Source organism: Heliangelus exortis, chromosome 10 (genome assembly GCF_036169615.1).
Source record: "Heliangelus exortis chromosome 10, bHelExo1.hap1, whole genome shotgun sequence".
Taxonomy (NCBI): domain Eukaryota; kingdom Metazoa; phylum Chordata; class Aves; order Apodiformes; family Trochilidae; genus Heliangelus; species Heliangelus exortis.
In genome coordinates, this window is record NC_092431.1 from 2,612,028 (window position 1) to 2,631,877 (window position 19,850).

At 45.0% G+C, this 19,850-nt stretch overlaps 1 protein-coding gene across 4 annotated transcripts in view; it reads left to right on the forward strand.

Annotated features, from left to right (window-relative positions):
• Nucleotides 1–19,850, forward strand: part of SMOX (spermine oxidase) — a 62,471-nt gene that overhangs the window by 19,733 nt on the left and 22,888 nt on the right. For all 4 annotated transcript variants that reach the window (XM_071753177.1, XM_071753179.1, XM_071753176.1 and 1 more), the window contains one exon: nt 18,719–18,953. In XM_071753177.1, the coding sequence (XP_071609278.1) occupies nt 18,746–18,953 (208 nt within the window). In that variant the 5' untranslated portion in view covers nt 18,719–18,745. The remainder of the gene's footprint in view (nt 1–18,718; nt 18,954–19,850) is intronic.

Genomic DNA, 19,850 nt, shown 5'->3' on the forward strand with positions numbered 1-19,850 from the left:
CTGCCTTTGTCCACACTGAAAGTTTAAATGTGCAAACCATGCCATTTATTTTTATCAGAACTTTCTGCCATATGGCAGCTCCAGCAGATCAAGAGGAAACAAATGTGATGTGTTTATGGGTCCCAAACAAAATTAAACAATTACCTGCATCCAGTCTTCGGAGCAGCCTTTGAACAAATCCCAGCCTTTTTTTCTGCAGGGGCTGGAAAAATAAGGAACTAATCTGGTGTCTAATCTGGAGCAGGTATCAGGCAACAGTTATCTGTGCCTACGTGCTGTTACTCAGATCCTGTTAGCTCCCTAATGGGATAACAGGCAGTACACAACTACATAAGTGTATTAAGCTTCATCTGCCTTGGAACAAGGAGGGGAAGATGTGGTTGGTGACAAATGGACAGGAGAAGCTGCACAGAGGAGTGGTGGTGGCAAAAAATCTGGTCCTGTGTCCCCATCCCTCCATTTCCAGGAGCTTTCTGTGGCAGAGCCTGAAGCATTTACATCAATATTTGATTCCCGAAGTTGCAGCATTATCAGATTTTGCCCATGTTAGCCAGGCATTTTCACTTTTAAAAGCACTGTTTTTCTAGCAGTTTGATCCCCTTTCATTCCTCTGTGTGTGACGTGGATTTGGCAGCAAGTTCTTGATCCCAAAGCTTTTTCCTAGCACATGAAGAAGATGCAGAGCAGACAGCATCACAAATCTTGTATGACCAGTTCCATACATGGAAGAGAGAGGCTGTTAGGTTATGGAAATACTCTTTTTTAATTATGATTTTTAATTTTTTTTTTATTTTTTAGGAGGTGCAGTTAATTCCTTTGCCCATTTAAAAACATTTGGAGTGGATTGACTCTTTTTAAAGGCATAATGAAGGCCAAGGCAGACTCTTCCAGAAGATGTGTGTTTCTCCTTTCCCAGCAGTCAGCTTCTTTATTGAGAGCCATGTGAATAGGAGCACATTTCACCACTTGTCACCACCTATTATATTCTCAGGAGAAGTGATCTGCAAGGGATGTTTCTGGGTACAAAAGACACATCTGCCAAAGGGACCTTTCACTCAAGGTAATGGGAAGGTGCCCACATGAAACATGCCCTGTCCAGATGTTTTCTGGGTCCCCTTAGGGAGGATCCATTGGAGGATTTTGACAAAAAGCTGATGCTGAGGTCAAGTTTTGGCTCTGTGTTTTGGGTGAGTTGCCTGGGGCTTTGCATTTATGGCCTGCTTACCCCATCTAAAAAATATCTTCAAGCTTTTCATGTTGTCCAGTAGAAAAGGCAGTAGCAGACCTCTTCATCTTTAAGTGTCTTAAGCAAATATAAACTTGGAGTGTGTTTAGCACTGAGCACTTCATTTACCAGCTGGGCAAAGTACCAGGGTTTATTTATAGGGGAAGTTTGGAGGATTCTCTGGAGCTTTCTGCCTTGATCTCTGTGGGTTTTTTAGGGTTAAGGCTCAGGCACTTGACCATGTGAGGAAACTATTCCCCTGTAAAGTGGGGTGTGAATTTAAAGCCTGCTGACTTGCCCATAGAAAATCTTATTAAATAACAAAACCCCTAAATCATTTTTATTTCAGACAAAGGGAAAAAACTCCAGGGGAACTGTTTTGGTCCATTTCAGTGTAGACAAACTCCCAAACCACCAATTTATTTTGGATCAGCTCGAGAAGAGCTGTTGAATACAGAAGAGTTTTTATAGTTATCCACACCTGATTTAGTTCCTGGATTTAAAAGCTTGGTCAGCAGGGGGAATGGTATTTTTTCCAAAGGGTGATTGACATCTCAGCATCTAAATTACTACAACAGGCTCTGGAGAGTGTCTGTCCTTGTTTTCACTCCTGGGTGGTTGGTGGCCATAGGTGACTGTTCCCTCCTCTTGCATCCTGCCTGGGTGAGGTTTCAATTTGAGACATGGAGCAGAAATGGATCAGAGTGGTTTGTGATGCCCCCTGCCAAAGATGAGCTGATGGGTGCATGATTTCTGTAATATTTGCTAAAAATCCCTGCTCTCCCATCCCTGTCTGCTGTGTGTTGAGTCAACTCCCATACTCAGTCATCACCCTGGGGGCAGGCTGGATTTCAACCTGTGCTTATTAAAGGGTGAAGAGTGCTCTGACAAATGCAGCTGATAAAGGAATTCAGAGATAAAAGTGGATGTCAAATTGTCAGTGAATTATTATTTTTCCTTCAGCTGGAAAAAACTGATGGCATAGGTTTTTTTTCCTCCTCCTGTGTGGGCAATACTCAGACATGCCCAGGTTGTTTTTCAAACCCAAGATAACCATGGGGGTCCTGTCTGCTTCTTGCAGATCAACCCCACACCCAGTGACTTGTGACTCAAAAGCAGAGCATCTCCTTGGTTGGTCACTGGTCTCCTCTTTACAAAACATTTCAGAGCCTCAAGATGTGGAGTGCTGGGTGTTTTCAAGAGCACAAGGAGGTGAGATTTGTGGTGGTGCTTAGTTCCTGTGGTTTGGCTGACCATGGATGGGTTTTCCTTGTCCAGGGATGCTTGCAGAGTGCAGGTGTCACTCCAGGTCTTCATTAGGGTCTTTGGGCACTAATTGCTGTTTCCTGAGCCCAAGTCCTAGAACATCTTATGATGGGAGTCAAGGCATTGAGTGTGCCAGGCAGCCCTTTGGAAAGATGTGTGGAGAGCCCTGTGTCTCTCAAAAAGAGTGGCCTGTGTTTCAGAAAGGGACATTGTGACCCAGGAGAACAAGTCTCAAATCACATGTCCCCCAGCAAGTCCTGTCCTTTGGGTAGGAAGCCTGGCTGGAGAATGTTAATTGAGTCCCTTTTTAAATGAAGGAGGCTTTGCTTCCTTCCCAAGTTTTCAAAACAAATTTTCCAAATACAGAGCCTACGTTTCATTCAAGTGTAAATCCTTTCTCTTTAACCTGGAAGTTATCCCAGAAAAAAAGTCCATCCATTCAGTGCCGGGCAGATCCTTGGGGTTGCAGCGGAAAGAAAGCAGAGGATCCAATTGTCCAAACAGGAAAGGAATTCAGAAAGAACTTTGCTCAGTGAGCAGAGCTCTCATTTCACTTTAAATGCTCGTCCTACAAACTCCACTTTATACCTCTTTTGCTTTTGAAGCATGGCACAATAACTGAAGTGTCTGCTAAATTTAGAAGTGACAATTCTCTTCTTGCTGACCTGCCAGCCTCTCTCTTGGCTGCAGAGATTTCAGCATCTAGTTATGGGATGGATCCAAGCAGGGATTTGAAACTGACTGGCTCGTTGCCTCTTCTGCTCTCCACGTAGCTTGGTCCTGGTGGCTATCAACATTTCTTTCCTTTTCATTGGGGGGCATTACTCAAACTGCTTTTTTTCTGGCACAGCTCGGTGCTAGTGCTCTGTTACATGGGATGGAGCTGCATCACTGAAAGGGTAAAGTAGGATGTGCTGAATACAATGAACTCCCATCTAAATGTGCTGAAATTGTGCTGTATTTTTAGGATCTTATGGGTAGGATTGTCAGTCATTTACCCCCACTCAGATGAGAAAGCTGTGGAAGAATAGATAAATCACAAGTGTCCCAATTCCTGGTTTCTACTGCTTGCAGCACGAGAAGTCTTCCTGCTCTGTGAAAAATATATTTCTCTTTTTTTTTTCCCTTTTTTTTTTTTTCCTTCAACCTATGGCATTTAATTTCTTGCTTTCTGAGCAATGTTTTATCTTCATTCTGTGAAGCTGCTTGAGACAGCATTTCCTGAAGAGGAGCAATGTGAAATAAACTTCCCTTTGTTTCAGTAAAATGTCTTGAGGGTCACGGAGAAGAAATGTTTTTGAGTTCAGGGGTGTCAGGAGGACTGAAAGGCTCCTTGCACAAGTGATAACCCAGTGTTAATGTACATCCTGTGGCACTTCAAGCTGCAGTTCCCTGCAGGACACTTTGGAACCTCAGAGCACAAGAACTCAGAGCACCTGGAGGCTGTTGGAGTCTCCAAACAGAATTTGGTCCTTGTGCATTGTTTTGAAGTTTGCAACAAGGTGGAAACAAAGCCAAAGTGTTTTCCATCATTTTCCCACCCTTATGGCCTTTGAAGAGCTGTTCCTGCTGTCTGCTCTCTTTTGGGGTGCCTAAAATCACTCTGCAGGGTGAGTTACTTCTGTTCCATTACAGCAGAAGAGATGTAAGATGGTTTTTTTTTTGGTTGCAGTCACCCATTTCCTCAAGATATCTCTAGGTGACCTGAATGCAGACAGTGTTGAGTTGGGAGATCTTGTGCTTTTTGTTGAAACCTTTCCTGTTGTCCTCTGCAAACCTCAGGCAGCATGGGGGAACTCCTGATCTTTGAGGGAAGCTTCTAGTGAGTAGAAATCTCAAAAAAACCCATCTGCCAGCTGTGGCCCAGGCTTCATCATGATTTAAGGACATGCTTTTGGCTCCAGGTGAGCTGGCAATGTGCACTGGCAACTCAGAAAGCCAACTCTGCACTGATCTGCATCAAAAGAATCCTGGCTAGCAGGTCAAGGGAGGGGATTCTCCTCCTCTGTCCTGCAGTGCCTGGGTCCAATTCTGGAGCCCTCAGCATAAGAAGGATTTGGAGATGTTGGAGCCAGTTCAGAGGAGGCCATAAAGATGATCCAAGAGTTGGAGCAGCTCTGCTCTGAAGCCAGGCTGAGAGAGTTGGGGTTGTTCAACCTGGAGAAGGCTCCAGGGAGACCTTAGAGCATCTTCCAGTGATGGAAAGGGCTGCAGGAAAGCTGGGGAGGGACTTGGGACAAGGGCATGGAGGGATGGGATGAGGGAGAAGGGTTTAAGCTGAAATAGAAGAGATTTAGATTTGACATTAGGAAGAAATTGCTTGGTGTGAGGGTGCTGAGCCCCAGGTTGCCCCCCCAGAAGCTGTGGCTGCCCCATCCCTGGCAGTGTTGAAGGTTGGATGGGGCTTGGAGCACCCTGGGCTGGTGGGAGGTGTCCCTGCCCATGGCAGAGGGGTTGGAACTGGATCGTTTTCCAGCCCAAACCCATGGGATTCCCATTTTATGTTCCAGCAAATCAGGAGCTCAGGAGAAGTCCTTACAATACAGCTCCACATGGAGTCATAGAATCATAGAATCATTTGGGTTGGAAAGGACCCCTGAGATCATCAAGTCCAACCCTTAAACAGTGGTTCCCAGCCCATGGCACTGAGTGCCACATCCAGTCTCCTCTTAAAAATCTCCAGGGACAGAGAATCCACCCCCTCCCTGGGCAGCCCATTCCAATGCCTGATCACCCTCTCTGTAAGGAATTTCTTCCTAATATCCAACCTAACCCTCCTCTGGCATAGCTTAAGCCCATGGCCTCTTGTCTGACTGATGGAGAAGAGCCTGATCCCCCCCTGGCTCCAACCTCCTTTCAGGGAGTTGTAGAGAGTGATGAGGTCTCCCCCGAGCCTCCTCTTTTTCCTGGAGTCATGTCCAGTCTGTTCCAGTCAATCCAGTTGCTGTGGGAGCAAATCCACGTGGTGTTCAGCTTTTCTAATTCTCACTTCCCAGTGTTTCTGTTGCATTCAGTGGTTTACACTGTGGCTTTCATGGTAAAGGTGTGTGGTAACTGGCCTGGGATGGCCTAAAATCAAAGCTTCAGTGTGGGTGTGTCTTCCAACCCGAGCAGAAATGATGCTATTTAGGGAGCTGTGCTGCTATTTCAGGGCAGTTTGTTAGGTCTGGCTTCTGAGAAGTGGTGAAGAAAAATAATTGCTGTTGGGCTAACATGTCTCATATGGTGTGTCCTGAAATGATCCTCATGTACACATGGAGCTGGAACCACTACAGAGCCTCTCTGCTGGCAGATTCATTCCCTGTCTCACCCTCCTATTACAGGGGATGGGAGAAGAAGAAAAGATTCCTGTTGAAGCTTTCCTCCCAAGCTTGCTGCAATCAATTTAAAACCCCAAACCACAGAGAATTCCCAAATGTAATATGGACACCAGTGTTTATTTGACTGAGACCCCATTGTGTTCTGTGTTGTGCAAACACGGGCAAGTTTCCCATTTAATTGGGGCTGGTTTGATCAATTAAGTTTCCCAAACAATTGGAGAGAGAGAGAAGGAGGGTAGTGAAGAGAAGATCTCAGGAAACCTGTTTGCAGTTTTGTTCTGATCCATTACACTGGTGTAGTTTATAACCTCCTTTTTTCCTTGCAGTTTACTGTCTGTCTCTCCTTTTTTTTTTTATTTTTATTTTTTATTTTTTTTTTTAATTTTTACAGCCCTGAAACACAAAGCTTTGCTTTCACAAGGAAAGCTCAGCAGCTTCAGATAACTCCCAATACTGAATGTGATGGAAGAGATGGAAATAAGGGGAAAGATTCTCATCATGGGGGCAGCACTTTGGGTCTGCTTGTGGCCTCTCCATGCTTGATGGATGCTGGATCATGATGTCTCAGGCAGGAATATGGCATTCACTGCACCAGTTGGATACCACTCTGGTGTCCCTGTTCTTTAAAGCTTGTGATGCAGGAGATGGGTGTCCTGGCAGTGAAGTCTGACCTTGGTGATGGAGTAGATGGATGCTGTGGGGTATAGTTTATAACCTCCTTTTTCCTTGCAGTTTACTGTCTGTCTCTCCTTTTTTTTTTTATTTTTTTTTTTTAAATTTTTACAGCCCTGAAACACCAAGCTTTGCTTTCACAAGGAAAGCTCAGCAGCTTCAGATATCTCCCAATACTGAATGTGATGGAAGAGATGGAAATAAGGGGAAAGATTCTCATCATGGGGGCAGCACTTTGGGTCTGCTTGTGGCCTCTCCATGCTTGATGGATGCTGGATCATGATGTCTCAGGCAGGAATATGGCATTCACTGCACCAGTTGGATACCACTCTGGTGTCCCTGTTCTTTAAAGCTTGTGATGCAGGAGATGGGTGTCCTGGCAGTGAAGTCTGACCTTGGTGATGGAGTAGATGGATGCTGTGGGGTATAGTTTATAACCTCCTTTTTCCTTGCAGTTTACTGTCTGTCTCTCCTTTTTTTTTTTATTTTTTTTTTTTAAATTTTTACAGCCCTGAAACACCAAGCTTTGCTTTCACAAGGAAAGCTCAGCAGCTTCAGATATCTCCCAATACTGAATGTGATGGAAGAGATGGAAATAAGGGGAAAGATTCTCATCATGGGGGCAGCACTTTGGGTCTGCTTGTGGCCTCTCCATGCTTGATGGATGCTGGATCATGATGTCTCAGGCAGGAATATGGCATTCACTGCACCAGTTGGATACCACTCTGGTGTCCCTGTTCTTTACAGCTTGTGATGCAGGAGATGGGTGTCCTGGCAGTGTAGTCTGACCTTGGTGATGGAGTAGATGGATGCTGTGGGGTATAGTTTATAACCTCCTTTTTTCCTTGCAGTTTACTGTCTGTCTCTCCTTTTTTTTTTCTTATTTTTTTTTAATTTTTACAGCCCTGAAACACCAAGCTTTGCTTTCACAAGGAGCTTAGCAGCTTCAGATAACTCCCAATACTGAATGTGATGGAAGAGATGGAAATAAAGGGAAAGATTCTCCCCATGGGGGCAGCACTTTGGGTCTGCTTGTTGCCTCTCCATGCTTGATGGATGCTGGATCATGATGTCTCAGGCAGGAATATGGCATTCACTGCACCAGTTGGATACCACTCTGGTGTCCCTGTTCTTTGCAGCTTGTGATGCAGGAGATGGGTGTCCTGGCAGTGTAGTCTGACCCTGGTGATGGTGTAGATGGGTGCTGGGGTACCCTCTGGGTAGGTGAGCCCTGCTACCTATCTCTGCAGCCTTCCAAAATACAGGGGTTGCTGATGTCCCAGCTGCAGCATCTGCTTGTTCTGTCTTTGGGGGATTTGTAGAGCAGATGCTTTCCTGGATTTGCTCCTCTGTTGTGCAAGGAAGATGCTGAGGCTGTGCTTTTTGCTGCTGCTGTGGAATTAAAGGAATTAAGAATTCCTTTTAATTGTGTCCTGTGGAATACTGCACCCTCTGGCAGATGAACCACACTGGTACAGCACTAGGATCTTACCAGCAGTGTGGGCAGAAGTTCCCAAGCCCTGTGTGACCAGAGAAGCTGCAATCAAAAGAGACACAGAAAGAGGAGAAAACATAGAGACATAGAAAGAGGAGACATAAACCTCCAGGAGTGCCCTGAAAGCTCAACCAGTAAGACCAGAGCTCCCCCATCATCCCATCACAGGTTCTTGAAAGTCCTTTGATTAGCTTCTCAGCCCATTTCCTTGGGAATCACTTGGGGATGGGGGCAGCCTTTCTACCACTTCCATGGGAGCTTCTGATACTGAGGGAAATCATCTGGTCCTTCATTTCATCCCCATGCTGTGAACCAAGATGCTGTGAACCCACTGGCCAAGCTGTCAGAGGGACTAGTGAAAAATAATTCTAGATAGCCTCCTCCTTTCCTTTCCCTGCTCTTCCTTTCCCTGCTTCTCCTTTCCCTGCCCTGTTCCCAGCATCTCAGAGCTGGCTGAGCCTGCTGGATTCTCACGGTGCCCTCCAGCCAGAGGAACATGCTTGAGAATTAGCCACAGGCCAGCCAATTATTTTGATTTATTTTGTTTTCCCTCGGATGAGAAGGTTTTTCAAAACACATAATAGTGCATTTTGTTGGTGAGTTTTAAATGGCATGATTCATCCCCTGTGTTCTTGGCATGACGTTCCTTGGGTTATTTTTTTTGGATATCCTGGCAGTTCTTTCAGTGCCAAGCACTGTATGGAAATGCCCTGTGGCAGACAACCTGCTCTACCCATATGTTAAATTTAAGAAAAAAACAAAACAGAGCAACTCATAATAGGAAGTCTTTACACTGCATGCCAAGATGCTTGGGGCTTGTTAAATATATTCTACTTGTCAACAAGTGCCCAATTTAAAAAGTAGCCTTGGTGTGAATCAGCTTTGAACAAGTTCATTTGACTCCAGGGATATTTGCAGGCATTAAAACAAGTTGCATCACAGTGGTAAAACTGTACAAATGTACAGTGGTTTCCTGATCAAAAGCACCATCCATGGCTTTTTTTTTATTTTTTTATTTTTTTTAGTCTCCTCTGAACATTCAAAATCGCAGAGATTTTCCCTGTGAGAAAGTTTTTGGTGAGCAGAGGAGGAAGTTTTCTGGGTCAAGTGTTTCTGGAAGCCCTTGGAACACTTGCAGCAGTGGCTGCAAAGTGAACTTTGGTGGGGAGGGTTTAACAAACCAAACCAAACCAAACCAAACCAAACCAAACCAAACCAAACCAAACCAAACCAAACCAAACCATCCTGATGCTGCTTTGCCTCCAGTCAGTGTTATTCACTGGGCTTCATTGGCTGCAGCAGCAGGTTCCTCACTGGTGTATAAATCATGGATGACACTTGGGTGCTCCTCAACAGGTTCTTTGGAGTCAGCACTCTGCCAGTTGTTTACAAACCCAGCTTTGCTCCTTCTTTGCTGGCTTCTTGTCCCAAATTGTCAGCCCAGCCTCCTGCCCTGCCAGCTCTGCCCATCATCTCTCAGAGGGGATGCTGGTCCCTGGGTGATGGTTACAGGAGCTGGTGGCTTGGGACAATGCTTCCTGGCCCTCCCTTGCCTTGAAAAAGGAATTTTCACAGCTTTTTTTGCCCACATTTCCCACTCTCCATGCTCTGAACCCTCAGAGATTTGGGAAGGGATTAGTTATATCTTTTCTTGCAGTGCAGCTTCTGGGAAGCTGCAGAGAGAATTGGGCAGCAAAGGAGGTGCCTCTAAGCTGGCAGATCCTCTCACAGAACCTTTTCCACCAGCTTTGCTGATGGAGACATAATGATAAAACCTCAGATCTGACAGCTTATTCTCTCTGTCTCCCCCACGGTTTTTTCTGGATGATGGTGCAAAGGGGACAGCTGCCTTGGATCACCCTTAGAAAAAGTGTTGCTGCTTAGAACATTTTGTTGTTGTTGCTGAAGAACTTAAACATTTCTGCTGCTTTTTCTAGGCAAGCAGGGTAGGACCCCAGAGTGGTTGGAGCCTGCAGTAAGCTCTGATGGCAGCTTTGGGCTGTTTCTCATTCATCACTGGCAGAGTTTTACAGAGGTGGCTCCAGGTGGGCATCTTTATAAGATACAGGTGGGTGAAAAGGTTTGTCTGAGGTCCCCCAGAGCATCAGTGGTCATGCTAGAAGCAGCAATTTGTTGTTTGTGGTGTGGGTAATGAAGAAGAGCAGCTTCTTCCCATGTCAGGAAGAGGAAACCATTTAATATGGCCCTGTCTCCGTTTGTCCTGAGTTGTGGGTAAGTGGTATTTCTGGAAGTGAGGAGGAAATGATGATGATGGGGCTTGCAGTGTTTTTTTTACAAGAATAAAGTTTAGGCAGCCCAGCTGAGGTCATGTTCTCAGGCTGGAGGAGACCTGAGTTTGGAGAGGCAAAGGTGAATGCTCTCATTTCCTTCTGTCTCTTTTGGGATGCATCCAGAGGGAGTCAGCCTGAAGGTCACTGCTGCCTTCAAAAAACTGATGCCACTGAGGTTTGGAGCACAAGGCTGGAGATTTGGCATGTGGGTAACACAGGAGGACTTTTGTTCATGCTGGTTTCTAAGAGTCCACGTGGGGTTGCTCATGTGTTCCCTTCCTTGCTGTCTGATCCTGCTCTGCATTCCCCCTCTGTCACTTGTAATTGGGGTTTGTTGGTGTCCCTGTAAGATCAGCTACTGAACTGCAGCCTTTTCAATGCCTCAAGCCACATTTGATGGCTTGGGCCTTTTTACAAGGGCAAATTTGAGTGGGTTGGCAGGATTTCTCTTCAGTTCCAACTTCTTTTTCACTCACAGTCGCCTATAAATTCCAGCAGCTCTTTGGAAATCAAAACCCCTTTGTTTCTCCTCCTGCCTATGGAACCACAAGAGTTGCTGGTCTGCAGCCTTGTTTTTTGGAGGAGCTCTTTCTCTTCTTTGCACTGCCATGATGAGGAAGATGAGCATGGTCAGCTCTCCATCCCCAGGGCTGGTGAGGCACAGGGGATCAATGGGTTTGTCCTGGTGGTGTGGGATGCAGCAGGGAGGTGCTGTAGGATTGCTGGAGCTGCTCCTCTCAAAGCCTTCTTGAGTCCAGGGAGAATTGCTCCCTCAGACTCTTCCATCCCCATTCAGCACCTCCAGAGCTCCTGGATCTGGTCAGCTCTGAAGAGGTGATGAGGAGCAAGGGGTCAGAAGTCTCACTGATGGAAAAAGCATGGGATTTGGGATCTGTCTTGCTTGTTTCAAGGAGAAACTCCAGGAGACTGTGCTGGTGGTGATGGTTTGACTTGGAGCAGAATGGTTGAGAGGCTGCTTCTGACCAAGGCTTCCAGTTTCTGGGAGCTGTCAGGACACATCTCCTCTGCCAAAACCTGCTGCCTGCCCCCCTGCCAGCTGCCTGCACAGGCAGGACTGGTCCAGGGCTGAGTCTCTTGTTCCAGCTGCCCATATCCACCCAGGAAACCTCTTTAGGTTCAAACACTGAACTGGATAAAGCCTGAACATGAGGATGATGATGAAACATCACTGTCCAGCTGGTTTCAGCCCAGCTGGAAGTGGCTTCCCAATGCATGGGGGTGTGCCCCAAGTTAACTTGGATCTCACTGGTGCATGTGGCAGAGGTTTTTGAGCTTGGGAAGGGCTCTTATGTAGTTGTGGACCATTATTGTTGCTCCTGAAGCTCTCCAGGTAGCAAACTGGTGTGTCTGCTTCCCATGCAATAATCCTCCTGTTGTGCTGCAGATGCTCAGCTCCTGGGTTCACTCACCCCTCTGACTGATGGGGAGGGTTTAAATTCAATTAATAATATTAATAATGCTCCTGCCTTCTGCTGGAGATGCCCCCCTGTCTCCACATAGGGTGTCTCCACATAGCCCATGCTGATGTAAATGGTGATTTTTAAAAAGGGCTGAGTTTGGTGTGTGACTTGCTGGCTGAAAAAGGAAGGAGGTTATGTGGAGAAAAGAGACATAGCTTCCAGTTTGACATATTTACAGCCTGGAGAGCTTGGAAAGAGCATCTTGAAATAAGAGGCAGTAAGGATTAATGTGCTTGCTTCTCAGAAGGCTTGATGAAAGGGGGAAAAGGGCTGCAAAATGCTTGTTTGTAGTGCCAGGAGCCACAGGGAGAACCACAGCTCACAGCAATGGGAGGCACTGGTGTCAGGGAGTGCTGGAGCCAGCCCAGAAATCTCCTTCCACTTCATTTTTCTGTCTGCTCAGAGATCTGATCTGCTCTGTCCTGACCTGTGCTCCGTGGACAGCCTGAGCCTGAAGGCTGGAAAGGTGTTAAAGGAGAGAAAATTGCTCCATCTAAAATAATCCTTCCAAACACTTCTCCCTCATCTTAGGGGAAAAAAAGAAAAAAAAAAAAAAAGGTGCATTTGAGATGAAAATTGAAAATGTTATTGCTGTTACTTAAGGTAAAGGTTACTCATTACAGCCATGCTCAGTATGAGTAGTGATAGGTTGCAAAATGAGTTAAATGGCCCAAAATGAGTTAAATGGCCCAAATGCTGGAGTGTCTTTACACCTGCTAAATAAGTTGCTTTTCTGTTTTCATTGTGGAGCTTTTGCATATGGGTTCTGCTAAAAGTCCTTTCAGATCCCCACTCTTCTTTATGCATTTGATGAAATAATAGAGATTATTACATCTATTGAAAAAACAATGTAGAAATAAATCTTGATATATTACATATATCAAGAAGTTTGCTGTTGTGGGTTTGTTTTTTTTTTTTTTTGTCATTATTTTTGAAACCCAGGAGCTGCCTTGCACTGATTTCCACTCCTTGGGTATCACTGGGAGCCACCTCCATGTGTGCTCCATCTCTCCAACACCATGCTACTATTTCACATGCTCCATACACAGTTCTGCACCATGGTAGATCCAGGGATAAAAAGGCCAGAAAATTTTGTCTCCAACATCTGTCCTGGCCATCTCCATCATAAAGCCAGGAGCATTCCCAGCACTACAGCCCTGTTTTCTGTGTGTAAATGGAGTGTAAATGTCCATGAGAGACTGGATCCTGATTTAAAAGCTACCAACAATATCCCCTCTGTCTTTAGTTTCAACAGCTGATTAGTGTCACTGTTAAAAATAGGCATCTTATTTCTGTTCTGAATTTTTCCAGCTTCTGCTCTTGGTTGCTCAATCTTGTTTTGTCTCTGCTTAGATTGAATTAATCCTCTGGTGTCAAGAATTCCCTGTAAACATTTTCAGACTGTGCTGACAAACCTGCATTATGAGCACGTGTACGTAGTTGTGTTGATGGTTATCTTGAATAATTGCACTTAAAATAGTAATAAAAGAGTAGTGTGTTTATTTTTTTCTGCTCCCATTTAGTCTTCCAACTGAAATGAAGTCTCAACTGGATTTGTCTGAGTTCTTTTCAAACACACACAATATCATTGTTTAGATTTCTGATGAAGGGTGATGCTTAATTCCTATCAATTAAAACCCCAGAGGGAATAAAATGATTCTGGTAATTTTTAGTTGGTTTATACTGGAGCTGCTGGGTCTGTGCTGTTAGCAGGGGATTTGTTGGTTGTTGCTGATGGGTTTCTCACCCTCCAGCCTGGCTGCTACACTTGGTAATGTGAAGACTGTCAATTCATCACTGCAGAAGGACTGGAAAAATGCAGGCACATTCCATGGCCAGGAAAGCAAAGTGGTTCCTCCTGCAGGAGTCTCAGAATAGCAAGTGGAAGTGCAGCCTCTTCTGGAGGTGAGGATGAGTTCCTCTCCAGCTCATTTAGCTGTTGAAAGATATTTCTAGATGAGGGAGGATGTCAGGGTGATAGGAGTGAAAGAGTCAGTGCTGAGGTCCCCATGTCTGAGTGTCCCTGGAGGCTTCAGGTTGGACTTGGGGTACTCTGCCCCCATCAATCCCTCTTATTTGGAAGGCATCAGTTTCATCCAGGAGGAGTGAAGCCATTTGGCTGCTTTGTTACCACTGAAAAGCGTGAATGAAAAGGTGGGAAGTGGAGGTGTTGAGGTTTCTCCAAAGCAAACTCCTGATCCTGGCTGAACTGCTGGTGTAAGAGGGCTGGGAAAAATGAGGTGGTTGTTTTAAACTGGTCTGCAAGCTTCCTTGCAGCTCATCCAACCTAAAATAGGAATGCCAAAGATCAGGATGGATTTCTCCTCCTCTCCATCACCTGAAAGGCTGGAGGCAGTAGATGGGAGTTGGGGTCAGAGAAGTCCCACCTGGAATCACCATCACTGTGGTCCATGGTGTGCCAAGAGCTCCCAACCCATGGGTATAAAAGACAACCTGCTGGGTGACATGAAGTCTGAAGGGAGAGGGAGGTTGCTTTTTTTAAGACTTAACCAATCCTGGTGGAAAAAAACAACCAAACCAAAAAAACCCCAACCAACCACCAGAGAAGCCTTGGAGCACTCAAGGTTTGTTCTCAGTACCTTGCCTGGCCTAAGGCTTTGTGTCACCACAGCTAGGACAGTAATACCAGGAGTGTTTGGGTGAACTAAAAATAGCAGATTTCCTTGAGAAACTTTTTTTTGTTTATTTGGGGTTTGTATTTTTAAATTGTTGGAGCCTTAGTGACCTTTTCTTAAGGATCCTAGAAGAATGGCCTGATCAGAGAGGATTGTTTTAATAAGGAGGGCAGTTCTGAACTGCCTTAATTCTCTGGCTTCATCCTTGTGACCTGCAAGCTTTTAGCAGCAAAATGAGGAAAAAAAATAATGGAGTGGACAAACATCTGAGCTGTGTTGCTATAGAGAGAAGGTTTAGTGGTAGAGAAGGTTTAGTGTGATGTTTGCACTTCTAGGTTGCCATTGTCTGGGGGTCCACTGTAGCTTAAATAAGTGGTAGGCACTCTGTGGTGTAGGGAATATATCCAGAATATATCATTTATTAAAAGGATGAAGCACAAGATTCTGTTCCAAATGATTTCTGGGTTAGTCCTTAGCTCTGAAGTCCTGCAGAAGGCTGCCAAGGCTCCTCTGTGCAGATGCAAAGAATGATTTCCCTGAGAGCTGGCAGTGGGCTGGGTGGGCAACAGATCAGAGATGAAGGGCTGAGGAGTTGATAGGATTGAAGGCTACAGATGCCAGGAATGGAAACCCATGATTCTAGGTTGGTAGAATGATGCCCATCTTAAAAAAGAGATTTTTTTGCCAAGATTTGCTTGCTCGTAAACAGCACTTGGGCTCAGGGTTGGTTTTTTTTTTTTTTTTTTGAGGGAGGGTGTTTTTAGGAATTAGGTATTGTATTTTGAATGAAGGAAGTGGACAGTAGGGAGAAGGAAAGAATGGAGGGTGGTGGCACCTAGGGAGGCAAGGACAGAATGGTGGTGGAGCCTGAGGCAAGGGGGCCTCAGAAGTGATTAAAATATCATGAGGGAAATGCTTAAATGCACAAGAGGTAAGAGAAATAAAGATATTTTTCTAAGATGGAAGGGAGATGCGTACTTGGATTTTTTTTTAAAGTATTTTATTGTGGGAAGCTGGTGCCTGTCTCATAGGGAAAGGTATAAGCAAGACAAAGCAGGAGGAATTTTACTGTGATTTTGTATTTCCCTTGCTCTTAGATGGACAGACAGCAAAATTACAACTTCAGAGAGATTCATAGTTAACAGCTAAGACACTTCTTACCCTGTGATTTGAAGAAGACAAAAGGGGAAAAAAAAAAAAAGAATAAAGAGCTCATTGGCAATCAAGAAAAAGTAAAAAGCCAAACCATCTTTTGAGTCAGAGGACCTGGTAATTTTCACTTGCTCAAGCACTGACTGGTGGCCTGGCAAGGTAGAGCATTGCAGAGAACTGTGTTTTCTCTGCTTGTCTTACTTATGAGCCTACCAGAGTGTATAATTGATACTGAAATCAAGTGTAGTGGGGATTCTTGTGTTTATATTGTCTGCTCATTTCACAATGGAACATGTATCCTTGTTGGAAAGCCCCAAGCTCTTGCTAAATTTTAATTGCCTTCCCCTGCCAATCACACAGGAATGGTTATTGGCTAATTATGGGTGGGTTTTAAATCAGGATTCTGTACACACACAATACCCTGTTATTTTCTCTTCTGTCTAGACAGGTCAGCTAATCCAGTATTAAAATGCTGAAACAGGAGGGGAAAACATTTTCTTGATGCTCTCATGTGAAGAATTTTCATGAGCTCGCCCAAGCCAGGATTAGGAAAGCTGCACTTGAAAGAACTGAGCTAAACTGGTTCCATTTCTGTGGGGTTTAGATAGCAGGAAAGATGTTTCTTTAGTGGGGCAATTAAAATGGAGGCTTCAAAGTGTTACCTGGAGACTGGAGGAGAAGTGGAGAGTGTTGTAGAATTACATCTGTGACTTGTAATCATTCCTGAAGACATGAAAAGTAAGAGTTATTTCAGCTGTGGGTTTATAATTGCTGACAAAGGAGGAAGGACAAGCCAGATGAAGATTTATTTCTTCTTGAAGAAAAGATGACCAAGGATCATCCATGAAAGCCCTTAGCACCGAGGAGAATGTCAACTGGGAATGACCATTGGATGTTTCTTATAAGATAGTTTAGGGGAATGTCTTAAATTTTCACTGGGTAATGGTTTTGAAGCCACCAAAAGGACATGAATATTTGTATAAAGTTGACAGACCATTGAGGAGGTCTCCTCTTTCATACCAACCTCTGGTGAGGATTTAACCTATGGTTGATGGAGCAATTCCCAGCCAGCTCCATCCTCCTGGAGTGCCATGTTCCTGTTTATCTTAAACCATTCTGAAAATCCCCTTTCAGACTGGATTAAGATCAAAAAAGAACAAAACACTCCTGTCCCAGATGAGAAAACTCCAGAGGAGCAATAAATCAGCATCAAAGCCAAGTAGAGACAACTCCTAAGGTGACAACAACTGGGAATCTGACTTATCCCACCAGCAGCTGTAGGGAAGGAGCTCTGCATCCTTCACCCCTCTGCCTGTTCCAGATTTTTACTGTTTCTTGTGGAAGAAGTTATTCCCTGCTACTTCTTCAAACTTTTGTACTGCTTTTGAGTCCAAAAAGTAAGTCCAGTGCCTGGTTTGGGCTGCTCACAGCTTTTCTGCTTCTCCAATGATTTGTGACTTTAAAAAAAGTCTGATGCTTGATGTGCTTCAGCTTGGGAATGACTCTGGACCTTAGGACAAATATCTGTTCCTTAGGACAAATATCTGGTGATATCTGTTGGTCAGGAGGTGAAAAGAGGGAGATGATTGATGTGATCTGAGGTAGAAGTTTGTAGCATGGCTGCAGGCAGAGCTGGCTCAGTGTCACCTGGGGGCACTTGGGACAAAGCTGCGTTGGCAGAAGCAGAGGTTGTTACAAGCCCTGTGTTCATCTCTCTTGCAGATGAGCCCAGATAGGGTGGATTGAGCTGAATACCACTGCTGAAATCACTGCTGACAGCAGTCTCATGTCTCCTCTGTTGCAGAGAGCAGGAGGTTCTTGGCCAACACACATAAAAGCTTTAAGATCCCAGAGAAAAAGAAACTCCCCATATACAGCCAGGATTGCTTTGTAGTCCTTGGGATCATGTACTGCAAAAGTCCAGCAGTGGCTTAAGTGCAAAGATTTGACTCTTCTCCTGGTCAGGCAAGAGAGAAACCAGGAGTCTGACACTGGCCAAGTGATGGGAATGTTGAGGAGGAGCTCAGGAGGAGCATCCAGGGACTTGGTGAGAGGTAGAGGCAGCATTAGGAGCTCCCTGGATTTTGCTGCAGTCAGTAGGCATTGGGTAGGAGGCTTGGGGGGGAATTGTGTGTGCTTTTTATCCAAATCACTGGGCATCCCCTGCCCTGGGGATCCTGAGCTGTGCATTTTTCCTTTGCAGGTCAGGACTGATGTTTTCTGGGGCCTGTTGGGGTATGGATCTCTGTACCCTGTTCTTCATGCAGGTGTAAAGCTATCCAGAACCAGATGACATTGACATCTGGGCATGGGGACATCCTACACTGGTGATCTCTGATTAAAGATTTAACCTCAACCATGGCTCAGGCCATATACTTAAATAAGGTGATGGTACCTTAAGCTATACACACTTAAAAAGGTGGCCTCAAGAGGATAACTGCCTGGATGACTTGGCTGGGTGGAGGTAGAGTCAGGCTGGTCAGGACTTGTCTGGTTTGGACTTTTTTTCATCAAAGACTGAGGCTGATCCAGGACAGCAGTGGCTGCATCACGTGGCTCTAAATTTTTCAGCTGGCCCTTGCTGGCTTTCCTCAGTTGAGACTTTTTTTGCATCTCTACCACTTCTGTAATGATTGGTTTGATACCTGATCCCCATGCTTGGAGCTAAATCCTCTTTACCCTGTGCCATGGTTATATGAACCTTATGCTTTGTGGTTGCCACAGAAGCAAAGTGAAGCTTCACCATCCTGTTGTGGAGCTTGGTGGCACTGGGCGTGTGGTTTGTTGTTTTTTTTAATTTTGTTTAATTTTTTTTTAAGTCTTTACCACAAAATTGCCACTTGTGGAGGTTATATAAAGACAGAGGACTTTGTAAATCACTTGACATCTCTGGAAATAGTCTAAGTGGTAGAAGAGGGTGGAGATTCTGGAGTTTCCAGTACTGGTGCTCCGGGCCAAAAAATTGTTGCATCCCAATTTGACCTCAATTATCCTTCCTGTGCATCTCAATTTTGAAGGATGGGTCTAGTTCACAAATGTTCTTTCTTTTCTACCGGACTTCTTTGTTTGGTTTTTTTGTTGGTTTTTTTTTTTTTTTTTTTTTAGCCTTCCTTAGGATGTTTCAACTGCAGAGGCTGAGTTTGAGCCGAGCTCCCTAAACTCCGTTCGTTCTCTTTTCAGGTTCCTTAGAAAGAGAGCTTGGACGGCATGCAAAGTTGTGAAATATCTGCAGACAGCACGGATGATCCTCTCAGTAGTGGCCTACGGAGCAAACGACAGCCTCGAATAGTGATTATTGGTGCTGGGCTTGCAGGGCTCTCAGCAGCCAAAGCACTTTTGGAAAGTGGTTTCACGGATGTCAGTGTCCTTGAGGCGACCGAGCGCATCGGGGGCCGCGTGCAGAGCGTGAAGCTTGGTAAGAGCAAATCTTTGGGAAGTGATGGGTTGGGCTTGCTGGCTCTGCCCGTGAGGTTTTCTGTTAGAAATGTGCTTTTTTTTTTTTTTTTTTTTACAGGCAAAAGTGCAAAAGGTTGTTGGAGGGGTGGTGGTGTGGGGAATATCAAAGCTCGGGTGGATCGGAGCTACCCTGTGGGTATTTTTTTCAGGGAGAACTGCTCCCAAAGTGTGTTCCTAGGAAACAGAGACCTCGGTGGTTGTTTTCCTCTGGACAGGCAGAGCTCTGTGTAGCAGGTCTGTGACTAAATAACTCTATTGAGGCACTTTCCACCAACGTTTTCAAGCTTGACTCGAGCCTAGGAGCAGTCAGTAAATCTCCTGGCTAGTGAAGGGCCATTTCTCAGGGACTTTCATCACTTGCAAAGGGGCAAACTCCCAGCTATTCTGTTTCACAAACAGCCCCATTCATTTCCCTAGAACTAATTTACTGTGTGGGGCACTATCCTCTGTGAATCAGGCTGCTGGAAAAACCCCTTCAGTGTTTCCTTTCATCCTGGCTTGCAGCTTTCCTACCTCTGTGGCTTCCTTTCTTAGCGTGGAATAAAGATGCAGACACTGGGTATTTTAATCCCATGTCAATTGGAAGGACTTGTAAAACTTCTTCAGTGCAAAAGGACTGGAACAAACGTTGTCCTTTGCAGCACAGTAGTCCACAAAACTTTCCCTGGTATCTAGAAGGGCATTGCCTGTGTCTACTCTGCAGGAGGCAAAAAGCTCTCTTCTCATTTAATGAATTGCCTTCCTGATTTCAATTAAGGAGTTCTGTTTCTGATCCCACTCTCTATTTATTACCTTTGGCCTCTTGCTGCCCTCCTTTTCATTTTCCAGGTGCTTACATCACTGAGTGGATTTTATT